At 34.4% G+C, this 27,635-nt stretch overlaps 1 protein-coding gene across 1 annotated transcript; it reads right to left on the bottom strand.

Moving 5' to 3' along the window:
• Positions 1–3,972: 3,972 nt before the first annotated feature.
• On the bottom strand, positions 3,973–27,272 carry LOC136037635 (uncharacterized). Its single transcript, XM_065720343.1, has 3 exons — positions 27,208–27,272; positions 14,863–15,103; positions 3,973–4,435 (listed from the first exon to the last, which is right to left on the bottom strand). Exons 1-3 carry the CDS (start codon positions 27,256–27,258, stop codon positions 4,092–4,094), a joined length of 636 nt encoding a protein of 211 aa, XP_065576415.1. The 5' UTR covers positions 27,259–27,272; the 3' UTR covers positions 3,973–4,091.
• Between the last annotated feature and the right edge of the window lie 363 nt (positions 27,273–27,635).

The following is a 27,635-nucleotide window of genomic DNA, read 5'->3' as shown; positions in this document are numbered from 1 at the left end:
GAGATTGGAGGGTAAGTAGTCCTTCTCTCAAGCCCATTCAATTTCCAAACGCATCCAGTCAAAATTTTGAGAAAGCTATTCTGTTCGGCATAGTAGAACGGTCCAACACTAGGTCTTTAGAAGTATTAGGCATGTCAAGCCCCACAATGATGCAATCGGCCCATTTTTATTTAAAAATAAATTTTGCTTTAAAATAAATCAAAAGGCATTGTATTTATGGTTGCCAATAAGATACCTCAGCAATATATCGAAAACAACTTGGGGTATTTAGTTGAAACTCTCTGTTCAGTATCGTAGAACGGTCCAACACTAGGTCTTTAGAAGTATTAGGCATGTCAAGCCCCACAATGATGGAATCGGCCCATTTTTCTTTAAAAATAAATTTTGCTTTAAAATAAATCAAAAGGCAATGTATTTATGGTTGCCAATAAGACACCTCAGCAATATATCGAAAACAACTTGGGGTATTTAGTTGAAACTTTTGGAGATACTGCTATTACTACTTCTGCTCTTACAACTTAAATAAATAAAAAGAGTGTAAATGTATCCAGGTTGTCAAAGAGCATAGATAAAATCTTTTGGGAATGATACTAAGTTTTATTTTTCACGTCAAATTCAGAAGCTATAAAATTAAATTTAAAAAATACTGTGTTTGTCTTAGAATTAAAAATTGTTGTAAAAGTTTCTCCAGCATACAAATAGCAGCCATATTATGGATCCTTATAGAAATTACATAAAAAAAAACTAGTTTTTTTTAACTGAAAGTAAGGAGCGACATTAAAACTTAAAACGAACAGAAATTACTCTGTATATGAAATGGATTGTTTCCTCCGCAATCCCTCGCTCTTTACGCTAAAGCTTTTAATTGTTTTAAAAAGCAGAATTGTGGCAAAGAGTCAAACTTTAGCGTAAAGAGCGAGGGATTGCGGAGGAAACAATCCATTTCATATACGGAGTAATTTCTGTTCGTTTTAAGTTTTAATGTCGCTCCTTACTTTCAGTTAAAAAAAACTAGTTTTTTTTTATGTAATTTCTGAACGTTTTTGAATTAATGCATGTTTGATTTTGACTCTCCACACGTAAACTATTCAAATGAAATTTGCATATTAATTCCTTTTTTGGCTAAATGGCTTTCTCTTAGTTTTGATCATACGATTTTGAGAAATATGGGATGGGGAAGGAGGCCTAGTTGCCATGCAATTTTTCGGTTACATAAAAAGGCAACTATTAATTTTAATTTTAACGAATTTTTTTATTAGCAAAAAATATACGTAACTTTAGAATTAACTTACGTAACAAACTTTTATATTCTTTAATTATTATTATGTATATGAGGGGGTTTGTACCCTCGTTAATACCTCGTTCTTTACACTAAATCGTTAGTTTTGTCCCAATTCCTTAAGAATGACCCCTGAATCAGAGGCTGTAGAATAAATAGTTGAAATTACTAAAAATACTTTAGCATAAAGAGCGAGGTATTTATCTCCTCCTAAATACCTCGCTCTTTATGCTAAAGTATTTTTAGAACCCCTCATATGCGTAATAATCTCTGTTCGTTTTAAGTTTCAATGCTACTTCTTCCTTTCATTTGAAAAAACGTTTTCATGTTTATTTTTCATTGTTTTCTTATAGTAATGCTAGAGAATCCTGCGCCCTTTTCATTGAATTTTTCTTCCCCCATGACAGATTCCTCCAAGGAAAGATCCTCCAACATAGCCCCCTCTCCTCAGCCCCACCCCCAAACAAAATAAAATCCCCCTGAAAACGTCTGTACACTTCCCAATAACCATTACTATATGTAAACACTGGTCAAAGTTTGTAACTTGCAGCCCCTCCCCCAGGGATTGTGGGGGAGTAAGTCATCCCCAAAGACATAGTTATTATGGTATTTGACTATGCTGAACAAAATGGCTATCTCAAAATTTTGATCCGTTGACTTTGGGAAAAAAATGAGCGTGGGAGGGGGCCTAGGTACCCTCTAATTATTTTGGTCGCTTAAAAAGGGCACTAGAACTTTTAATTTCCGTTAGAATGAGCCCTCTCACGACATTCTAGGACCACTTGGTCAATACGATGACCCCTGGGGAAAAGAAAAAAAAAACAAAAAAACAAAACAAAAAACAAACAAATAAACACGCACCCGTGATTTGTCTTCTGGCAAAAAATACAAAATTCCACATTTTTGTAGATAGGAGCTTGAAACTTCTACAGTAGGGTTCTCTGATACGCTGAATCTGATGGTGTCATTTTCGCTAAGATCCTACGACTTTTAGGGGGTGTTTCCCCTTATTTCCCTAAACAGGGCAAATTTTCTCAGGCTCGTAACTTTTGATGGGTAAGACTAAACTTGATGAAACTTATATATTTAAAATCAGCATTAAAATGCGATTCTTTTGATGTAGCTATTGATATCAAAATTCAATTTTTTAGAGTTTTGGTTACTATTGAGCCGGGTCGCTCCTTACTACAGTTCGTTACCACGAACTGTTTGAAAAAAATGATAAAATGTAAAACATTATTTTTTCCATGAAAAAGACTGTGTCAATTAAAAACGAACATAAACTAATTAAAAAAAACTTTTTCCACAAAACAAATTTTTCAAAGAAAAGCAAAGAACTCCATTAAGCCAAGAAGGAAAAAAAATAAAGTCAAATAATCTTCCGACCGTAGAACAACCGCAAATCACTATCAATAAAGATGAAACTCAAAACGAATAGAAATTACAATAAATAGCCGAGGCAGATTCAAAACGACAAAAAATAACACGAACAGGGCTAATATGGCTGCATGCCGCATGCCTTCTCAATACAGAACACAGTTTGCGTTTTATTAAAACCAAAATACGTTTGAAATGTTTTTAGTTTTCTTACTTTCATAAATAAAAAATTATCAAAACTCTAAGGAATTTGACAGGAGTGAATGTCAATTAAACTGACATTCCACGGTAATTTTTTTTTTTTTTTTTAAGTGCAAATTGTGTTCTGGTCTTGAGAAGGGATGGGGATTATCAGCCCTACTCTTGTAAATTTTTGCTCGTTTCGAATCTGACTCGGCTATTTACTGTAGTTTCTGTTCGTTTTGAATTTCATTTATTTATTGACAGGATTTGTGTTAGTTTTTCACTTGGAAGCTTATTTTACTTTATTTTTGCTCATTTTTGGCATAATGGAGCCCTTTAATTTTCTTTGAAAAACATTTTTCGTCGAAATTTTTTTTTAATTGATCAGTGGAATAATTTTTTTTTTATAAAAACGGTTTGTAAAACTGGATCCTTCGAATCGCAAACTGGAGCAGCGAAATTTATAAGCCAGAGTCATGACTTGGTAAAATCCACAATTCCAACTCGTAGTTTTTATTTTTTTTAATTTAGGGTCCAGATAATGATATTACAACGCGATTGTTCAGCAGAGGATGTATCCAGAATTTTTTTGTGTGTGGGGGGGGGAAAGCTTTTAAAAGACGCATGACAAATTTGTTTGTATTGGTTTTGCTACGTTTTTACGAGTCGGAAATTTTTCCTTTGGGCGGGAGAGGGGGGTCAAACACAGTACCTCTCCTGGATTCAGCCTTGTTGTCAGCCAGAAGCATCTGATGAAACCGTTTTTTCTTTATATCAATGTACTTATGCAAACACGGCTCGGGTTAACTCGAGTTTGGAGTAATCCTAATACATTTCATCGAAACACTGACAGCATGCACTTACAGTAGTTTCCAAAGAGTATGGATAGCTAAAAAACTATCAACGTCATCTAGATCAAAACTATCAACAACTATCAAAAACGATCAACGTCATCTAGCATGTGGCGACACTTAGTTTTTTTCAAGCTCCGTAATCATTTTTCTGTCAGGAATTGATATTTATTAATACCCTATTTTTATCAATTACACTAGTTAACTTAATTATTCTTATTACTGCACTGAAAAAATACCAAGTTTTGTCAAATGCTAGATAGGTATGATAGTTTGTTTTTGTCGACACTAGCGTCAGTTTTCATTCTCTATAAGTTACCCAAACTCTTTGGTAGGTTCCTTCAGGTTACACTTTTTCCCTAATATTTAAAATATATCACTATAAACTAAGGAATTTCTGATTAAACTTCATTTATTTCTTTATATATTTCTATCGCATTTTGAACCATTTTCAGTAGACCTTCAACTATCGGCTTATTAATTCCAGTATTTCTTCCTATACCAGAAGTCTCGTAAGCAGTAAAAACTACATTAAAAATATGCCAAACTAAGCCTAAAGGTATTATTAAAATAAGAAACGCAATACCTAATACTATTGCAATGGGAAGTATAATAATTATACCAAGTGAAAAAATAATTTTTTCATAGAAATTTTGGAGACTGAGCATCAATAGGGGAATGTGAACATTATGTGTGTCGACATCAACTTCAATTAATCGATTTTCGGCATCCTCGGGAGGTGGGGCTAGAAAAAAAGTTGCAATCATTATGATAACTAAATTGTATGATAATTGAGTTGGGTATGACTGACCCCCCAAGAAGGTTGAAATATATATATATATATATAATTGAAATTTTGAAGAATAAAAAACTTTAATATATCGGGAGCATTCAGGTTTAGAGTTCGCCTCTGAGGGTTCCGATTCTTTTTTTAATTTTGAAAAATAAAAATTTAATAACTTAGGGAAGATTTAGGATAGCTGATATTCAGTTTTTGCAATCTACTAAATTGTATTTCTTATATTGACATTTTTTTAGGGGGAGGGGGATTGAGAATCACTTTTAGGATTAACAAAAAAAAACTCAAAACTGTCGTCTGTTTTGTACTACTTGTACTACTGTTTTGAGCTCTTCAAACACTTCCCAGCCCCATAGTCATGACCAGTGTTTCGACTTTCCTTGTTTTTTGAGGTTTTTACCGAAATTCCTGAACTTGTTTTGAGAAAAAATACTATTCGAAAATCGTCATTCTTTTGGACATTTTATGGGTTACTTAAAAATAATGAAATGACAGAAAACGAATTATTTTAAATTACTTAGGGACTATATTGTAATAAAAGTTGTTCAATTATAATTTATGCTTTACATTTTAATTGCATGGAACACAACGCAAGATAAGATAAAGATTTGATCATGAAACTGCCTTTCATAGTAATTTCATAGTTCCAAATTCGTAACTTAAAGCAGGAAAAACAATGACAATAGAAACATTATAAAGGGGGGTTTAATTAGGGGGGTGGGGGGTAAGGCTTGAAATATATTAAATACAGCAGTGGTTAGTTTACATATTTAATTTATGCTATGCTTTACCACCCCCCCACCCCTAACGTGCAAATATATAGCCCAAATTTGTTTCAAAACTATTATATAATCATCATATTTTGTTTCCTTTCATTAGCATTAATCGAACTTCACTTCCCGAGTGTTTATTATATAACCGATAATTACAATAAAACATATTTTTTCAATTGAAAGTAGGAATGATATTAAAACTTAAAACAAATTGCCTATGAGGGGGGTTGTTCCAATTCTTAATCAACCACTTTCGCGCTAAAGTATGACTTTTACTGTCCCGATTTTATAAGAACAATGTCTGAAATACAGGGGCCGTTGATTTAGAATAAGAAGCTTTTTTAAAGCACCAAATGTTTTTTTATAACAATTGAGGGATTGATAAGAAGACAGCCCTCTTCATTTCAAAACTAGAAAACAAACTTTAAATTTTAATTTTAAGTACCATTTGTTTTGCTGAATAAGACTGGAAATTTTTAGCCGATTTTTATTAATTTTCCTTTTATAAAATAAAGAAAAAATATTTTTTGGTCAAATTGGAGCAAACAAATGTTTTCTAAAGGAAACCAGCTTTAGAAGCTAAAAACTGGGGATTATAAACTAGTTTAAACAATCAAAAGTTAGCTGGTTTTAAATGAAGTGTCTACTGGTTAACTTAATGTATGCAGTCGTATTTATAGAAAAAATAAATCTAATTTTTTTCAAACATTCTGAAAAAAAATCATATATTGAGACGTTAGATTTTTATCCTTCATTTAAATGACAAATCAGTATTTGATACTGTTATTTATTTTTTTCGGGGATGGGGGGGGGGCTATCATTATGTCAACAAATATCTTTATTGATAGTTTGCAAAATTTCTATATTTTTGAATAAACTCATGTTATTGTGGCGGAAAGGATAAAGGTCGCTTGTTTACGACACCATACTTCTTTGCACCACACAAGGTACACATCATTCGTCCCACAACTCACAACTTCCGAAAGTAGACAGTCCCACATGAGAAATTCCTTTTCAAGTTGGGGTTTCCTCCTAATCACCCAAATTTAATAAGTTATATGAACTGATAAAGTTGGTTTTCTGTATATGATGTGGCTCCTACGATTTAGATATGTCCTCAAATGTGTTATATCCCCTTGCTTCCAATAAGTTGACAAACTAGGTGGATTAGGATATATAAAGGTTACCATTTTTCACCTGCAAATTATTCAAGTAAAACTATTTTTCTCTAGGGATTTTTAATCTTACTTTTAGACTCAATTCAGTAAAAATGTTTATTTATGGTAAATTATGGTGGTGGACAATTCCAAACTATATTTTTTTTTTTAAAGTAAAATAATGATTGAATTAAAGTATGGGTTAGATTTTGTCAGAGCTCTGAATTGAATGAGATTGGACTTACAACCTTACCCAAATATAAGAGCAGGGCTGCCAAATTTTTTTTTAAGGAGTGTGTCATATTTGTTCCGAAAATGTGCTTTTTGTGTCATCTCAGATTCCATAATGTGTCACAAAATGTGTCATATTTTTTTGCCTACAAGTGGTATCAGATTTAATTGTCAAATCTATATTTAGAGTTTTTAACATATAATCTTTTCCAAATCAGTTCAAAAAGGAGAAAAGTTACCCTTATCCTATTATCTTGGGATCATGACCTTTTTGTGACGTCATGAAAGAAATAGAAACATTCGATTGAATTAATGTTACACACTATGAACTTGTGTCTCGGCGGCCAACGAGGCAAGTTTACATTTATAAAAGTTTTAGGGACGATCAATTCCGACAGCAAATTGAAAATAGACTTTTCGTATGACGTCGTAACCGTAATCGGCTTTATTGGCTAAGCTTTTTATTTACTCAATATGTAAGCCATTCAACCAGCGTTTGTGTGCTACTGCCACCGTTAGGTAGTGCTATTCCCTTCCATTAATTTGTAGCTTTTCTTGAGGTAGAAAATTGAAATTTTACTTTTCTTTTATTACCATTTAAAAAAAAGACTTGGATGACAAAAATGTTTCATTTTTTTTTGAAAAATGTGTCATTTTTGTCGATTGTGTCATCATTTCGACTAAATATGTCATTGTGTTACGCAACATCAAATTGTGTCATTTTGACACAAAATGTGTCAATTTGGCAGCCCAGTATTCGAGCTCCTCAAAAATTGCATGTCTATTTAAGCTCTGAAAGTTCTTCAATTTACACTTGAAGACGCATATTAATATATTTATTTCTTTTAAATCTTTTTACATATCCAAAAAACCCTAAATAAAAAATAATTTTGAACGTCAACCATTAAATATACTATATTTGAAATTTAATTGATTCATAAGAACTTTATTACAAGCAATAACACCAATAGTTCTTTAATTTAAAATAATAAAACTATTTTGTCGAAAATTCAAACTTTGAAATTTAGCCGTACCAGGGGCTGCTAACTTGATGACGTATCTCATGCAAAAGGATCAATTTATAGATGATTTTTTTTTTACTTTTGCAGTAAAAAGTATTATTGGTTTAGAAGTATGAATTGCTTGCAATAAAGATTTCGGGAATTAATAACATTTCCAACAAAGTATATCTAATAACATATTTGAAGAAATACTTAAATCGTAGAAACCACATCAAATAAAGAAAACCAACTTAATCAGTTGATTCAACCTAATATATTTGGGGATTAGGCAGAGACTCCAACTTGACAAGGAATTTCTTATGAGGGGTTGTCTACTTTCAAAAATTATGTACACCAACTAGTGCACATTATACAGAGTTCAATGGTCGTGCGAAGTTTACCTTATGTGTTGCGAAGAAGTATGGTGTCGTTTACAAAAGTCCTTTATCCTTTTCGCCACTGTAACATAAGTTGATTAAATATTATAGAAATTTTACAGATTATCAATAAAGATGTTTGTTGACATAATGGTAGCCCCCCCCCCCGAACCCCGGAAAAAAAATAACAGCAACAAATACCGATTTGTCTTTTAAATTAAGGGTAGGAATTTAATGTCCCAATATATGATTTTTCTTCAGAATGTTTACAAAAAAATGAGATTTCTTTTTTCCATGCATATGCCTAAATACATAAAGTTAACTAGTAGATATTTCAAGTAAAACCAGCTAACTTTTAATTAATTAAACTAGTTTATAATCCCCAGTTTTTAGCTTTTAAAGCTGGTTTCCCATGGAAAACATTAGTTTGCCTTAAATTCAATTACTCCATATTGTAAAAAAAATCTTTTTTATACAAAGAAAAATCAATAAAAAGTGGCTAAAATTTCCAGTCTTATGCAGTAAAAAAATGGTACTTAAAGTTAAAATTTAAATTTTGTTTTACAGTTTTTAAACGAAGAAGGTTGTCCCCTCCTCAATATCTCGCTTGTTATCAACTTTTTTTGGTGCTTCAAAAAGCTTTTTATTCTAAATAAACGGCCCTTGTATTTCAGACAATGTTTTATAAAAATCGGATTAAGAATTGGAACAACCCCCCTCATAGGCAGAATAATTTTTGTTTGTTTTAAGTTTTAATATCGCTCCTTACTTTCAATTAAAAAAAAAATATTTTTTATTTAATTTGTCATCGTTTTTCAATTCTGACCGGGATATCCTTCTGCTCTCAGCAAAATATTATCCCTCGAACATGCCCTTCCACAGAAATCACTCCCCGTAAAATTTCCGTATATTTTTCAATAACAAATACAACATGCAAACAGTAGACAGTCCCCATAATTTAGAGTTTTTCCCTATACTTACTGAGACTTATATCCTCCTACGACTGGGGTCGAATATGGGAGTGACGGTTGACCGTAAACTTGCCCGATTTGAAGATCAAACCTCATTCAGTGTGGTTTGGAGACTCGTCGTCTGTTGCTCAAGGGATTGAACAACTATACTGCGTTATTTTCCACTCCTTCGAATGCCGGGTGGAGTTCAACACCAACCATCATATGGGAGGCATCCTTTGCTCATACAGGTCATATGCCCCAGTACTTCCATCTCCTCTTTCTGATCTTGTCGGTCACAGGTGGTTTTTCGGTATCTGCCCTTAACTGGGCATTGATTATTGTGTCGTTTAAATGTATCGCAAACATTTTACGTAGGCATTTGTATAGTCGATAAATTATGCCTAGTGACGGAAATGGTTAAAATCTATGTGCAACCCTGTAAAGCAGAATCTACTTTCCCAATTTATTCAGAAGTCATCAAAACAGGAAGATGTAAAGGGGTAAAGCGCTAACCTACCCCCATCCTCAGCCTTGTGTTTCGAAGATCAATAGAAACAGTTAAGTTCATAAAACTCCAATATAAACCACCACAACGTTTCGTGTTTACAGGTTTTATCTGCTATTCCATTTTGTGTGCAGTATTATTCATATTATGTGCGTGGCTAAGGAATTTTTCTTGCTGGTTTGAATCCCTACTCCCCTGCCCTCCCTGTCTGCGCTATTTGATCTTGGAAAATGGATAGTCGCATTGTGTTGAGCTATAATTTAAAAAAAAAAAACTAAGTTTTTCCGAGGGAAGTAAAGAGCGAAGTTGCAACTTAAAACGGACAAGAATTATTGTTTCACAGCCCGTCTAATATATATCTTTAAAACTAGTACAAATAAAACAACTAACTATTTTTCCCTATCTTTCTATGACTATTGAAAACTAAGGCTTTACTGAAAACACAAAAGTCAAGCATAATAAACAGGAATGTTGATTTGGTAGTCAAAAGTGAGTATGTAGCCTGGCAATAATAAACTAATCTATAAAGCTTTCAATAATCTTACACAAGTTATGACATCAGTAACTTTCAGTATACATTTAAAATTATCTCAACAACAAAGCTAAAAATTAAATATTTTCTTAATAAGCGCAAAGTTATTGAACAGCATACAGAAATATTGGATTGATTTATCAGGTAGCATTTTGGCTTACCAGCTATAATACCAAAAGTGAGTAACATACAATCTTAAAATGTAAGAAATATACTTTAGCATTACTTAAAATGAAGATTAAACAAGACATAATATGAACCCTGAAAATCCAGTTATTTCTCTCTAATAGCGCTGAATTCCACGCTATGACATAAATTTTAAAGCTAGTCTGTAGTCTTAATAAGATAAAAAAAACGAGTTTTTTTAATTGGAAGTAAGGAGCAACACTAAAACTTAAAACGAACAGAAATTACTCCGTGCATAAAGGGGATGTTCCCTTCTATACGCCCCGCTCTTTATGCTAAAGTTTGACTCTTTCTCTAAATTCTACTTTATTAAACAGTAAAAAAACTTTAGAGTAAAGAGTGGGGCGTTGAGAAGGGAACATCCTCTTTATACACGGAGTAATTTCAGTTCGTTTTAAGTTTTAATGTCGCTCCTTATTTCCAGTTAAAAAAAACTAGCTTTTTTATTTAATTTCTGAACATTTTTGAATTAATGCATTTTTGATTTTGGCTCTCCGCACATAAATTATTAAAATGGAATTTGCATATTAATTCTTTTTTTTTGGCTAAATGGCTTTCTCTTAGTTTTGATCTGACGATTTCGAGAAATAAGTGGTGGGGAAGTAGGCCCAATTTTTTGGTTACTTAAAAAGGCAACTAGAACTTTTAATTTTTAACGAACATTTTTATTAATAAAAAATATACATAACTTAAGAATTAACTTACGTAACAAACTTCTCTATTCTTATATTTTTATTATGTATATGAGGGGGTTTGTCCCCTCGTTAATACCTCGCTCTTTACACTAAAGCTTCAGTTTTGTCCCAATTCTTTAAGAATGACCCCTGAATCAGAAAGGACGTAGAATAAATAGTTTAAATTACTAAAAATACTTTAGCATAAAGAGCGAGGTATTTACGAGGAGAAGAACCCCTCATATGCGTAATGATATCTGTTCGTTTTAAGTTTTAATGCTACTCCTTACTTTCAATTGAAAAAACTTTTTCATGTTTATTTTTTATTTTTTTATCGTAATGCTAGAAAATCCTGCGCCCCCTTCATTGAATTTCTCCCACATAGACCCCTACCCTTAACCCCCCCCTCCAAACCAAAAAAATCCCCTTGAAAACGTGTGTACACTTCCCAATAAATATTACTGAATGTAAACACTGGTCAAAATTTGTAACTTGCAGCCCCTCCCCTGGGGACTGTGGGGGAGTAAGTCATTCCCAAAGACATAGTTATTATGGTTTTCGACTATGTTGAACAAAATGGCTATCTCAAAAGTTTGATCCGGAAAAAATGAGCGTGGGAGGGGGCTAGGTGCCTTCCAATTTTTTTGGTCACTTAAAAAGGGCACTAGAACTTTTTATTTCCATTAGAATGAGCCCTCTTGTGACAATCTAGGACCACTTGGTCGACACGATGACCCCAGGAAAAAAAAACAAAACAAAAAAACAAATAAACACGCTACCGTGATCGGTCTTCTGGCAAAAAACGAAGTTCCACATTTTTGTAGATATGGGCTTGAAACTTTTTCAACAGGTTCTCTGATACGCTAAATGCGATGGTGTGATTTTCGTTAAGATTCTATGACTTTTAGGAGGTGTTTCTCCCTATTTTCCAAAATAAGGCAAATTTTCTCAGGCTCGTAACTTTGGATGACAAAGACTAAATTTGATGAAACTTATATATTCAAAATCAGAATGAAAATTCAATTCTTTTGAGGTATCTCTTTAGTATCGAAATTCCGTCTTTTAGAGTTTCGTTTACTATTGAGCCGGGTCGCTCTTTACTACAGTTCTTTACCATGAACTGTTTGATAATAATTTTATTTTTGCCCGCTCATACAAGAAAAGAGAAAAGCGGAGTAACACAAAAGAAGAAAAGGAAAAAACAAGAACACTCAGCATCAAAGAACAAGATTAAGTAATAACTCTTTCGTTCGCACGTAATTTTCTCGATTATTAGTAAACGAGAACTTCTAACGTCATGACCATAGGTTATTCCCAGGTATTTCATGGTATTTCCAGGAAAAATTTTCGTTCGTTCAAACTTCACATGTGTAGGGCCACTGCTTTGCTGCTTGCTTGCTGAGGGATAAAATTCAACAAACCCCGTCTTTAGTACGTTGACCTTTTGACCGATACTTCTGTAACCAGTGATCAGATGGTTAATATTTTCTGGTTGAAAAGTTAGGTTGTAGCTGAACATCAGCAGGTCGTCAGCATAGCTTGTCGCATAGATTGATGGTAAATCCTCCAGCAACGTTTTTTGTTATTCCGGATGTCGAAATTTTAAACAGGATGGGGCTTCATACATATCCTTGACGAAGACCTGGAATAAGTCTAATCAGTCTGCTCAGGTGATCCCCTGTCAGTCTAACTTTCACAAAACTGCCTGAGTACCAGAAAAACAAGAGTGCTACGACATGAGTATTCACACCATACTCGAGTAATTTCAGCAACACCTGAGACTGCACAACTGAATCAAATGCATTTGAGATGTCTACGCTGCACATAAAGAGTGAGGATTCCATTCTGTGTGCTTTGTCTTTCTTTAAAAGCCTGTGTAAAAAAGCGCAACTCAGGTTTCGACAGAATCCGAGCTGACGATAATCTAATCTACACTTCCCCAAAATTTCTGGAAGGAAAAGTAGCACACTTGAAACGGTAAATAGACTAAATCCTGTGCACTGATTTTGGTTCTTTCCCTTTTAAAGGGGATATTTGACAGAACACCAGCACAAAATGAGCTAGGGACCACACCGCAAGCGACACACATCTGGAAAAAAAGAGTGATATGCTCAAACAAGAGGTCAGTGCCATGCCTTAGGCTATCCGGACAAATACCATCAAGACCAGGTGCCTTTCCGCGTTTTAATAAACTGTTTTAGCTACCGCCGATTTAGATATCACAAAGGTATTTCGCACTTCTAACAAGGTTTTGAGTTTTTCGTTTGAGCATTTATCACAATCCCGTTTAAACTTGGGGGTCTCTGGAACCAAACACTGTAGAGTGAAACCTGGTACAGGAAAAGAAGTGGACCCATACTTTAGTTTGTATTAGGACGATTCATGATAGAAAACATGTATGTAATTTCGTTCTGGAAATAAGAATTTGCCCAGAGGCCCTGCTAGGCCTCTGTACGAGCCAGCCTAACAGATCGTAAGAAAACGAACAGAAATTATTCCGCATAAGTTTTTTGTTGTTTTAAAAAGTAAAGTTGTGAGAAAGAGTCAAACTTTAGCGTATAGATCTAGGCGTTGTTTTTTGTTTAATTTCTTAACATTTTTGAATTAATGGAGGTCTTGATTTTGGTTCTTCTTACAAGAATAATTAAAAAACCGAACCTCCCTAATATACGTCTGTTTGTTTTAACTTTTCATGTAACTTCTTAATTTCAGTTAGAAAAGCTTTTTTTATTTAATTCCTCCTCGTTTTTTGAATAATGTTGGAAAATCCAGCGCCCCCTTAATCAAAATTCTCTTTCCCCACGATAAATTCCTCCGTGGAAAGATTCTACCAAGTAACCTTCGCCCCCCCCCATCACCAGAAAAATCCTGGTTTTATACTTCCCAATAACCAATACTACATGTAAACAACGGCCAAAGTTTAAAACTTGCACCCCTTCCACCTTGGACTGTGGGGGATTAAGTCGTTCTCAAAGACAAATTTATTAGATTTTTCGAAGATGCTGAAACAAATGGCAATTTAAAATTTTTGATCCTGTTACTTTAGGAAAAAATAAGCGTGGGAAGGTGCCTAGGTGCCCTCCAATTTTTTGGTCACTTAAAAAAGGAACTAGAACTTTTAATTTATGTTAGAATGAGGCCTCTCACGACATTCTAGGACCACTGGGTCGATACGATCACCCCCTGGGAAAAAAACAACAACAAAAACATCAACAAATAAATACGCATCCGTGATCTTTCTTCTGAAAAAAAAAATACAAAATTACACATTTTAGCAGATAGGAGCTTGAAACCTCTACAGCTAAGTTCTCTGATACACTGAATCTGATAGTGTGATTTTCATTAAGATTATATGACCTTTAGGGGATGTTTCCTCCTTTTTTCGAAAATAAGGCAATTTTTCTCAGGCTCGTAACTGTTGATGGTAAAACTAAACTTGATGAAAACTTATATATTTAAAATGAGCATAATAATCAGCATAATAATCTTTTGATGTATATATTGCTATCAAAATTCCATTTTGTAGAGTTTCCATTACTATTGAACCGGATAGCTCCTTACTTACAGTTCGTTACCACGAACTGTTTGACTAGTGGTAAAAGAACATTGGAAAAAATATGAGTAATGAATAAATCTGTCAAATTTTGTTGGTTATTGTACTATGGTAGATCAGAATTGTTTTCGAAAGAAATAATTGCTTAATAATATAATTTTAATTTAGTGCACGATGATAGATTATTATTTCTATTGTTTTATAAGTCACTATTTTATCATTCTGCACAAGTATTTTACTTAGCCCCTAAACCTCTTCGGCTTATGATTCAGCATTCAATAAAAAGAAGAGTATTGCTGGGTACTGCCCTATTTCTGCAAGTTTTACTGTAACACAACAGTATTTCTTTTTCTTATCCTGAAAGTCAGCAGAAACATCTTATTCATTTTTTCTTGGGGGGGGGGGTGGCCGGCTGGATTAGAAATACTTACAGAATATTACAGCATCGGAGTTTGAAAGAGCAGTACTTGTTACTTCGGTGACTGGAATTTCCTTAATTAAGATAGGAGTGGTTTCAGTAAATTTTAGAGCTGGGCTCTCAGTCGTATATCTTCTAGTTGTGTCATTATGCGAGACCTGTTTATTCTTCTTGACTATAATACACAAATTTCTGCTCACGTTACAAACTGTTCCGATAGGACAATCTTGGTCTTCTGCACATTTCTTAAAAGCCTGTAATTAAAGCATGGTCTATTAAACTTAAACTTTGGGATGGAGGAGGAGTGTGCGTAGCTGTGTTGGTCTCAGGCGGCTTGGTGCTGCGGTGAGTTTTTGGTAGTAGTAGTTTCTTATAACTAATTGCTCTATACTCAACTACCGAAGGATAAAAGTACGAGTCGGCACCTGCCTCACCAATCAATCAAAATTAATATAAATACCCTGGCCTTGTAGTTCCAAGTTGCATATGTTTTATAAAAAATGCTCTGTTTTGACCAAACACACAAAAAAAAGAAAAAAAGATGTACTCTGCGTTCCCATACGCAGTTTGATCCTCTCCCCAGAGGAGAAAAGGTTTGAAAGGTTTGTACAAGAATTATCTGAGTGATATATCATATGAAAACAAAAGAAATGTAAAGAAAGTGGAGACTGGGACCACAATTAGTGATAAAGAAAGAGTTAAAAAGAGATGGGCAGAACATTTTGAGAATGTGCTAAATCGAGTTACAGTTGCTGGAAAAGACATAGAGGAAAATGAAAAAGTATGTGATACCTTGGATGTAAATGAAGATTTTTTTGTGTGTGAGGAAGAATTAACAGCAGTACTAAAAGTATCAAAAAATAATAAGGCTCCGAGTGCTGATAGGGTGGTAGATGAGTTTCTTAAATATGGTGACTCTGAGGTTAGAAATAAGTTACCGAAGATTACGAATATAATTTTTGAAAAAGGGAAAGTACCCATCAATTTTAGGAAGACCTTAATTAAATCACTGTATAAGAAAGGTGATAAGAGTGAGTGTCGTAATTATTGAGGCATTAGTCTGGTATTTGTAGGCAGCAAATTACTTAGTAATATGATACTTTTTAGACTGAGAGATAATATAGACAAATTTTTAAAAGAAGGGCCTTACTTGTCAAACACCTTTGGTCATTAGTTTTACAGATTATGGGCCAGCGTTTGATTCTGTTGATCGAAGAGCTTTAGCAAAGGTCTTATCCTTATATGGCATACCAGACAAATACATTAAAGTTACTAGTGCTATGTACGAGAATAATACTGCTGCGGTTAAGGTAGAAAATGAGGTTAGAAGCTCGTTTTGTATTGCATCAGGAGTAAAGCAGGGTTGTGTTCCATCCCTTTTATACAATGCATGGATCATTTTGATGGACTTCGTCTTAAGGAGCCGAAAAAAGAAAAAGGGGAGACCATAGAATCGAATGGGGAGAAAAAACCCTCCCGGACTTAGATTATACTGATTATTTAAGCATCCTAAATAAAAGTGTGAGCAAAATAAATGAACTCTTAGACGTTTTGCGAGTTCAGTGTGCTAAATAGGTTTGGAAATTAATGACAAGAAGGATAAGTCATTAAGGCTAGGAATAAGTAAAGATGAAAAGGTGACGCTGGGTTACCAAAAGGTTGATCAGGTGGGCGACTTCGCCTACCTTTGTAGTACTATTAGTAAAGACGATGGGAGCAGTGAAGATGTTAAAAATAGAATTGCCAAGCCTCAGGGTCAAATATGGTCAGGTCAAATATGCCAAGCCTCAAGGTCAAATATGTCAAATATGGTTCTGAAGCATGTGAGCGCTCCAAAAAGCGGATGAAGATTTACTAGGTGTTTTCCAGAGAAATTGCCTACGGATTTTTCTGGGTACCCGGCTGACTGATCGTATCAAACAGTTCGTGAGAACGAACTGTAGTAAGGAGCGACCCGGCTCAATATTAACCAAAACTAAAAAACATTGAATTTTGGTATCAATAGCTACATCAAAAGAATCGCATTTTAATGCTGATTTTAAATATATAAGTTTCATCAAGTTTAGTCTTACCCATCAAAAGTTACGAGCCTGAGAAAATTTGCCTTATTTAAGAAAATAGGGGGATACACCCCCTAAAGTTGTAGGATCTTAACAAAATGACACCATCAGATTCAGCGTATCAGAGAACCCTACTGTAGAAGTTTCAAGCTCCTATCTACAAAAATGTGGATTTTTGTATTTTTTGCCAGAAGACAAATCACGGGTGCGTGTTTATTTGTTTTTTGTTTTTTTTTTCTTTTTCCCAGGGGAAATCGTATCGACTAAGTGGTCCTAGAATGTCGCAAGAGGGCTCATTCTAACGGAAATGAAAAGTTCTAGTGCCCTTTTTAAGTGACCAAAAAAATTGGAGGGCATCTAGACCCCCTCCCACGCTCATTTTTTCCCGAAGTCAACAGATCAAAATTTTGAGACAGCCATTTTGTTCAGAATAGTCGAAATCATAATAACTATGTCTTTGGGGATGACTTACTCCCCCACAATCCCTGGGGGAGGGGCTTGAGTTACAAACTTTGACCAGTGTTTACACATAGTAATGGTTATTGGGAAGTGTACAGACGTTTTCAGGGGGATTTTATTTTGTTTGGGGGTTGGGCTGAGGAGAGAGGGCTATGTTGGAGGATCTTTCCTTGGAGGAATCTGTCATGGGGAAGAAAAACTCAATGAAAAGGGCGCAGGATTTTCTAGCATTACTATAAGAAAATAATGAAAAATAAACATGAAAACTTTTTTCAAATGAAAGGAAGGAGTAGCATTGAAACTTAAAACGAACAGAGATTATTACGCATATGAGGGGTTCTAATACTACTTTAGCATAAAGAGCGAGGTATTTAGGAGGAGATAAATACCTCCCTCTTTATGCTAAAGTATTTTTAGTAATTTCAACTATTTATTCTACGGCCTTTCTGATTCTGGGGTCATTCTTAAAGAATTGGGACAAAACTTCCGATTTAGTGTAAAGAGCGAGGTATTAACAAGGGTACAAACCCCCTCGTATACATAATAAAAATATAAGGTTATGAAAGTTAGTTACGTAAGTTAATTCTTAAGTTACGTATATTTTTTACTAATAAAAATGTTCGTTAAAAATTAAAAGTTCTAATATCATCGAAGGATGATTCGATTATCATCGAAGGATGATACTAAAGTCATGAAGGTCTGAAAATTAGGGGTTCGTCAAGGTAAGGGCGAGTTTTCTGACAGACAAAATGTCACCAAAATCGAAAGGAACTTGACTTGCTTTATTTACTATAAACTACAAAATAACATATATAGAAGTACGACAGCCCCGGTAAGGCCGTTTCCAGGGGATTAAGGGGTTTGAGCTCCCGCACCCCCGTAATGTTTGTACGACTCGTAAAAACGTAATATAAACACATTTTTGATCTTTAATATTTTTCTGCCTCCCCCCCCAAAAAAAAAAAAAATCTTGAATACGGAGCTGGACCGGGAAAGGCTCAAAAAGCCATGGGACGGGCAAAAGTTGCAATTCTCTGAATATCAGCCATTATTAACACTAACTAAAAATAAGAATAGCACAATAACACCCTCTCTTAGTTAACCACTTAAATCAAACTCTAACCAAAGAAAAAAAAAAGCAAAATCATAAACATAAAAAAAAAACAAATCTGGACTTTTTAACTGCATATTGTTTATTTCACCATAACCCTCTATAGGCATTAACAGGCATATATACATGTAAGGTCGATGAAGAAAAAACATTCTTACTTTTCACTTCACATTCTTATGTTTTGAACAGGTATTAGATAAGCTTAGTAGCCAGAGTTGCCGACTTTTGGGTCCATAAATGTTTCCCCTGAGCATCCAAAAATGTGTCATTTTTAGCTAAAATGTATCCATGTTGAAATCTCTAAAACTAGAGGGTATTTATTTTTACCAGTTGTATTATTGACCAAAAGACGCTTTGTAAGCCTCCTTCAAAGAGGCCAGATAACAGCAAACAGAAAACTAAGAGAAAACGAAAAAAAATTATTTAAAACATTCATACATACTGACTTTGTAAGAAAGTACGAAACTCATATACACATTTAAATCCTTTGCTTTGGAGAAAGTCCTTTACTTACGACACTTCTTGAGAAACTTGGATGATAAAAAAAAAGATTACAAAAATACATATGTAGTTGTGAAACGTTTCTTTATATGTCATATAATTTACAAAACGTGCCCCTTTTTCGCTCTTTTATCTCCTAAATTTCTGAAAAATGTCACGTTTTTGTCCTTTTACTTCATTTAGTCCCAGCACATGGAAAAAATAAGAAAAAGTTTGTCCATGGATCTTACATGTGCATATGATTCTTTATTAAAAGCTCAATAATCAGCAAATTACTAAACCTACAGTCAAAATTAGTGAATCTATGAAAAGCTATGGTTTTATTTTAACTAAAACCTTATACCCAATGAAAATTATAAAGAGCTTTAAGAAAACGGCGTAAAACCTTTCTCTGTTCATGCATGTATTCTTACATGCATATATTCCTGTTTATTCTAGACCTTCATGACGAAAAAATGGCTAAACCAATATGTAAAATCAATACATCTACAAAACGCCATGCTTTGGTTCTAGATAAAATCTCACATTCTGTTGAAAAGTATGCAGAATTTTATGAGAAGAGTAAGAGAAGGTACTTTTTCACAAAACAAAATTAGAATTCCACGCTACCGTTGGTTCAAATTTAGGACGGATGGTACAGTTTCTACAGCACACCTTACATGTCCATTCGCTTCCCAGTCAGTGTTGCCACCCGTCAAAAAAGAAATCACAATACTTCAGTGTTTATTTCGTTGATTTAGTCATTTTCTTTGAATAATCTGTGATTTATGTGTTGATTTCGTGACCTATTTTGCTTATGCAATATAAAAATCACTAGAAATTGTGTTAAATCACTAAGGGTGGCAACTCTGTTTACAGTGTGCGAGAACGCTAATCCAAAATAAGGGTACTGGGAGGCTTTACAGATGAAAGTAATGGACCAGGTTCGCCGCATTGAAACAAGTATTATCATTGTTTTTAATTGAAGAAATAAACCGTTTGTGATCGTAATAAACTGTGAGTATAAAAACAATATGTAGCTATAGCTAGCATTGTACAGCTTGTGAGGTAGAAACTGGTTTCTCCTAGAACTAGAAAATTGCAACAAAATCTCAGCAATGCTCAATTAAACTGCCTGTTATAAAATCGTGTACTTATCGGTTATATAATAAACACTTAAGTGAAGTTTGCTTAATGCTAATGAAATAAAACAAAAATGATGTTTTGTTTTGTTGATGTTGCCCAGATTGCAGTATATCAAATACGTAACCTAAGCTAAACCTAGGAGGTACCTTTTTTTTGCCCCACAACCCAAAAAACCTATTGAGAAATAATGTTCATAGAGTGAGAAACCCCTGTTTGCTCAGCGAGCCAAGGGAATTGTCTTGTTGAAGTTGCTTGACTAATTTTTGCCAAAAAGGAGTGTCACAAATTCTCGAGTGTCACAAGTTCTAGAGTGTCACAAGGTCTAGAGTATTACAAATTCTAGAGTGTTTATTATATAACCGTTAAGTGCCTCAAATCGTCTCGATGACTCTATCGTAAAGTGCCATATACTACCACAAATGCACATTTTGATGCTATTTAGGATGGGAAAGCCCAAGAAACATAAAAAGTGTACCATTGTGATCTTGATAGTCGAAACCACTTTACTGGTGATTTATAATACCCCATTTGTTCAATCCTTCTCCCACCCCCCTTAGTAAGTAAAAACTAAAAACGTAATTTGAAAAAATACCAATACATACTCATTATTTATTTTCATTTGATTTCTTATGTGTAAATTCTCAAAGTTATCGATGACAACATACTCCTTGGATCGGTCAGTTGTGACAAGTTGCATATATCTAGTGGGAAAGTTGATGGGATATAAAAATTAAAATTGTTTTTAACACCCTGTTTTGACAAATACTCGAACTGACTTCTTTAGTCTCATTGCCTAAGTAAAAAAAAGCAAAAAAACTATTTTTAAAATTTATATTCTACAATACAAAAATTAAAAACGAGCAAAAACTTAAAAAAGAAGTTTTTTCTTACGAAAATTACAAGCAAAGTTGAAACTTAAAACGATCTCAAATTATTATTGTATAGCTTATATACGATGTATCTACAAAAGTGACTCAAATAAACAAACTTATATTACTTCATAGCCTCAGTAGAGTCCCAAAAACTGGCGCTTTACTGAAAACTTAGCTTGCTTAAGTTTTTCTTCGAGAAGAATAATTGTGTACTAAAACTTATTGATATCATGGCTGATGAATGTCTATTAATAGCCTAATGGAATTGCCCGCTCTTAACATGATGTCTTTTTTTTGGGGCTAGTTTTGTGTTTTCAGTAAAGTTTGTAAAATTCTTTGGATATTAGAAAATATTACGAGTCAGTTAATTTGAGCTTGTTTTGTATGTCTACCTTGTTAAATATGTTCTTACCTGAGGTCTCTATACTTAATCCCTTTCAAAATACATGTTCACCAACAACGTTGCCAACGCTTTGAGATAAACTCTACCAGTTTTCCGACCAAACTTATGCCACAAGAGATTAATTTCCACTATCTTAACATTCAATTAAAATTTGTCTCTCGCTTCACTCTACAACGCTCGCTGGCAGTTAGGTTTAGTTAATTTCCCTGAAAACTGAGACACAGTTCTAGGACAAGAGCAGGAAAAATAAACCCATGGCAGTAGCAACCTCATAGCTTGAAATATGAAGAATGCTTCTATATACTTTCTCAGCTTAAAAAAATAGCAGTTCCAAACCACTATAAAGATTTTAGAAGAAGTTTTCAGTAAAGTTTCCTGAAAGCCTTATCAAAGCTGATTGTTGGGGTTAAACCTTTCTTTCAAAATTTTTGGGCATTAAGGCAAATAATAGATAAAGTAAGAAGGGCAATAACGTAGAGTCAAGAGCTTGTAATCCACCCATAGGATGAGTAAGGAGCGCTAGAAGCTAGAAACAAAACATATCAGCAATCATGCCATGAAAGAGGCTAAAACAACAGATTCCCATAGGTTCACGTACTAGGCTACCGATCGACCAGTTACGCGTTGACCACATAATTCACTGGTCATTCTGCATAATTTCTTGGTTGATTCTTCTAATCAGAACTAAATTAATTTAATAGAAGTACTTCAACTTTATCAAACAGTTCATGGGAACGAACTGTAGTATGGAGCGACCCGGCTCAATAGTAGCCGAAACTAAAAAAAAACATTTTGCTACAAATAGACACATCAAAAGAATTGAGTTTTTATGCTGATTTTATATATATAGGTTTCATCCAGTTTAGCTGTACCCATCCAAAGTTAAGAGCCTGAGAAAATTTTCTTTATTTTCTAAAAATTGGGGGAAACTCCCCCTAAAAGTCACAGAATTTAATGAAAATCACACCACAAGATTCAGCGTATTAGAGAAATATATCTTTAAGGACAACTAAATCCACCCCAGTTCCCGGAGGAAGGACTGTAAGCTATAAACTTTGCCCATTGTTTGGATATAGTAATGGTTATTGGGAAGTATACAGACATTTTAGGGGTATTTTTTCAGGGGAGGTGAGGGGAGGGACTTACATGGGAGGATCCTTCAATGAAGGAATTTATCATTTGGGAATATAATTTTATGAAGGGGGCGCTGGATTTTTCAGCATAATTAACTGAGAAAATATATTAAAAAATAAGTTTTTTCGACTAAAGTAAGGAGCAGCATTAAAATTTTAAACAAATAGAAACTATTATGTATATGAAATGGTTTGTCCCACCTCAATACCTAGTTCGCTACGCTAAAGTATTTCTGGTAATTTCAAATGAGCTATCTATTCTAATTAAATGGACTAGTTGTCCTGTGGTGGCGCAGAAGATTTTACCTTAGCTTGGTAATACGAGACCCAGAGATCGAATCACGCTGCAGGAATGCACTTCAGGGCTGACACAGGGACCTTAGTAGTCAAGAAACGTCGTTAATTCTTAAATAAATAAATAAATGGACTAGTTAAACGGGGTTCAGGGGTTCATTCTTAAAGAATTGGAGCAAAATTCAAACTTTAGTATAAAGAGCGAGATATTGACGAGGGGTCGAACTCTCTCATATTCATAATAAAAAAAATACAAATATAGAAGTTTGTTGCGTGAGTTAATTCATATATTACTAATAAAAACGTTCTTAAATAGAATTGAAGGCTCTAGTGGCCTTTTCAAGTAACCAAAAAATAGGAGCATAACTAGGCCCCCTCCCCCACTTCCTCTTCTCAAAATTATCCGATCAAAACTGTGCGAAAGCCATTTAGCAAAAAAAAATTAATATGCAAATTTCGTTTTAATTATTCATGAGCCAAAATCAAAACCTGCATTAATTCAAAAATGTTCAAGAATTAAATTAAAAAAAAAAGCTTTTTTAACTGAAAGTAAGGAGTGACATTAAAACTTAAAACGAACATAAATATTTCCGTACGTGAATGGGGCTGTCCCCTCCTCAACGCCTCGCTCTTTCCGCTAAAGTTTGACTCTTTTACACAACTCTCCTTTTTATAACAATAAAAACTTTAGCGTAAAAAGTAGGGCGCTTAGGAGGGGACAGCCCCTGTCACATGCGGAATAATTTGTCTTTGTTTTAAGTTTTAAGGTCGCTCTTTACTTTCAGTTCAAAGAAAGTTTTTTTTATTTAATTGCAGAAGAAATCAGGTAGAAGCGAACAAAGATAACAAAACTGTAACATTAAAAAAAGAGGAAAATTTGTTGGCCATTTCTTCTTGTTGTCCCCCTTTTTCTTCATATGTTTCTTCTTGTTCTATGTCTCCTTCCATGGTTTTTTCCACTTTGGATGCGAAACCATTTTCAAGGGTGTTTTCTAATTCCTTGAGACGATCTGTTTTGAACAGACAAGCCTCATGAAGGTGTCGAAACTAAGACAATTTTTAATGTTGGTTTTGTTCAGATTGACAACTGAGAAAGTTCGCTCAGCAGCTGAGGAAGCGTGTGGGAGAACGAGTAGGCCCAAAGTGGAACGCCCGGGCAGAGGAGAATGAATTGAGCCGTTAGCAAATTTTTGCCTGTAAACCCGAGTCCAAAAAAACGATGTATTTGAGTCAATCGAAGTACCAGGCTCAGAGAAAAAGGTTAATTACTTCCACTCTTGGAAAATATCTACCAGGTCGCTGTCACTCAGTAAATTCGGAAACTGAGCCATAAGCGGTGCCAGGTTTGGCCAGTTACACCCTACTCCTATAGAGAAACGTGGATGAAGCCTATCGAAGTCTCTCATCGATGAAGACCTGGAGTTGAAAAATCGCTTTCCCCTCTCCTCACAGAGCACGATCAAAAATTTCCTACGCTCTTTTTAAACTGACCTCCCTCACCCCTAAAGTTTTTGTCTAGAAATAATTTCCTAGTAGTTTTTAATGTTTTAAAAAGTAGGGTTAAGAGAAAGAGTCAAACTTTAGCGTAAAGAGTGGGGCGTTAAAGAGGAGAAGCCCCTTTCATATACGGAGTAATTTCTGTTCGTTTTAAGTTTTAATGTTGCTCCTTACTTTCAGTTAAAAAAACGGTAAAATTCTAGTTGATTGACTTTTGGCTATCACGAAAAGAGGTTAGGTTAGGAAAATGAAACTTTCAGGTATGGGTCTAAAGGCTAAGTACGTCCCAGGAAAGTATTTTGAAGTACCCACCTTCACTCCTTCTCCCTCTAGAGGGCCCTGAAATTTGCCGACATGACAGGTCTATACCTATTGAAAATATGACAAAACAACATTTTACCTTATTACCAGTTGCCGGTTCTGAAAACACAATTCCTGTTACTTGAGTAGAATTCTGAGCCATATCAATAATTTTTTTTCAAAATTTAGGAAATGTATTTGCATATCTTTAAAACCTCATAAATTGGGATTGAGCAAAGTTATGAAGCTGAAAACAATTTTGTTGACTTCAATTAAGCAGAAGAGCTATTTTGCAAGGTTTCACTTTTATAACACACATATTTTTAAAGGTCATCAAAGGTCAGGTATCTCTAGAGGGAAAAGGAGTGGAGGTAGTTACTTCAAAATACCTTCCCAGGAAATACTTTAGTCTGAATATTCATCCTTGAAAGTTTAATTCTCCTAACCTAACCCTTTCTGATATAGCAAGAAGTCAATTAACAAGAATTTTACCCCTTTCTGAGATAGCCAAAAGTCAATCTACTTGAATTTTATCAAAAAAAAACTTGTTTTTTTTTATTTAATCAAACAGTTCGTGGTAATGAACTGTAGTAAGGAGCGCCCCGGCTCAATAGCACAGGAAACTCTAAAAAACGGAATTTCGATGCTAGAAGATATATGAAAAGAATCGGATTTTTATGCTGATTGGAAATATATAAGTTTTATCAAATTTAGTCTTTGTCATCAAAAGTTACAAGCCTGAGAAAATTTGCCTTATTTTGGAAAACAGGGGGAAACACCCCCTAAAAGCCATAGAATCGTAACGAAAATCACACCATCGAATTCAGCGTATCAGAGAACCCTAAAGAAAAATTTTCAAGGTCCGATCTACAAAAATGTGAGATTTTGTGTTTTTTGCCAGAAGACTAATCACGGGTGCGTGTTTATTTGTTTGTTTGTTTTTTTTTCTTTTCCCCAGGGGTCATCGTATCGACCAAGTGGTCCTAGAGTGTTGCAAGAAGGCTCATTCTAACGGAAATGAAAAGTTCTAGTGCCCTTATTAAGTGACCGAAAAAATTAGAGGGCACCTAGGCCCCCTACCATGCTCGTTTTTTTTTTATCGAAGTCAACGGATCAAAATTTTGAGAAAGCCATTTTGTTCCACATAGTCGAAAACCATGATAACTCTGCATTCGGGGATGACTTACCCCCCAGAGTCCCTGGGGGAGGGGCTGCAAGTAACTAGCTTTGACCAATTTTTACATACATTAATTGTTATTGAGAAGCGTACCGACGTTTTCAGGGGGATATTTTTGTTTGGGTGTGGGATTCAGAGGAGGGGGCTATATGGGAGGATCTTTCCTTGGAGGAATATTTCATGGGAGAAGAGAAATTCAATGAAAAGGGCACAGGATTTTCTGGCATTACTATTAAAAAAAAAACAGTGAAAATATAAACATGAAAAAGTTTTTTCAATTGAAAGTAAGGAGAAGCATTAAAACTTAAAACGAACAGGGATTATTACCCATATGAGGGGTTCTAAAAATACTTTAGTATAAAGAGCGAGGTATTTAGGAGGAGATAAATACTTCGCTCTTTATGCTAAATTAGTTTTAGTAATTCAACTATTCATTCTAAGGCCTTTCTGATTCAGGGGTAATTATTAAAGAATTGGGACAAAACTTAAGATTTAGTGTGAAGAGCGAGGCATTAACGTGGGAACAAACCACCTCATATATATAATCAAAAATATAAGAATATAAAAGTTTGTTACGTAAGGTAATTTTCAAGTTACGTATATTTTTTACTAATAAAAACGTTCGTTAAAAATTAAAAGTTCTAGTTGCCTTTATAAGTAACCGAAAAATTGGAGGGCGACGAGGCCTCCTTCCCCACCCCTTATTTCTCAAAATCGTCTGATAAAAACTAAGAGAAAGTCATTTAGCCAAAAAAAGAATTAATAGCAAATTTCATTTTAATAATTTATGTACCGAGAGCCAAAATCAGACATGCATTAATTCAAAAACTTTCAGAAATTAACTAAAAAAACAAGTTTTTTGAAATGAAAGTAAGGAGTGACGTTAAAACTTAAAACAAACAGAAATTACTCCTTATAAGAAAGGGGCTTTTCCTCCTCGACACCCCGCTCCTTGCGCTAAAGTTTGATTCTTTCTCGCAACTCTACTTTATAAAACAATAAAAAACTTTAGCGTAAAGAGCGTGTTGTCGAAGAGGAAAAGCCCCTTTCATATAAGAGTAATTTCTGTTCGTTTTAAGTTTTAATGTCGCTCCTTATTTTCATTTCAAAAACTTTAATTTGACAAAAATCTATTCTTTTCTTACCGTAAGGTTTCCTTCAGAGAAGGAATCCTTTAAGATATCTTTAAGATATGCAGAGATAAGGGATGATGTTTACAAGTCTCGCTCCAAGCGTTATAGGAACTTCTCTATCTCTCCCCCTTAAAGGATACTGAATGCGTGTGTTAGTTCAGTGACTAAACCATTAATTTAATTGTGGTGACACCACCCGAACATATGGCTTGAAACTTTAAAAAAGGCTATCAAAAGATGTTTCGCAATAACCATTAGTCTAAAACAACGTAGCAATTATACTATTCACTAACCTTAGCATGAGACACTAAACAAATTGCCAAAAATACTCCTTCTACACGCATTGTATGCCCCAAACCCAAAGACTGAGATAACATAGCCTCATAACTACCCGCTATTAGCCTAAGGATTATGGATAAGATCATCCCATACCGTCTGCTGACATGATGAATTTATTTACCGATTACGCTGCATCATTTAAGCCGCGTTATTGTAATATATTGCTATTGAACTATATTACCATTTTCGAAAAGAAGCGTTTCGAAACCAGTTCTTTCTAACTTTAAAAAAACCATTTCGAATTTGACAGAACGTCGATTTAATATTGACATTTTGCTCTTTGGTCTTTGATTCGTGCCTTACGTCAATTCGGAATAGCCAATCAACACACTTTTTTGGCAGTATTTTCAAATCTGGTACCATAATACCCTTTAGTGCTGGA

Source organism: Artemia franciscana, chromosome 17, assembly GCF_032884065.1.
Source record: "Artemia franciscana chromosome 17, ASM3288406v1, whole genome shotgun sequence".
NCBI lineage: Eukaryota > Metazoa > Arthropoda > Branchiopoda > Anostraca > Artemiidae > Artemia > Artemia franciscana.
This window is presented reverse-complemented; position numbering and strand designations above follow the sequence as displayed.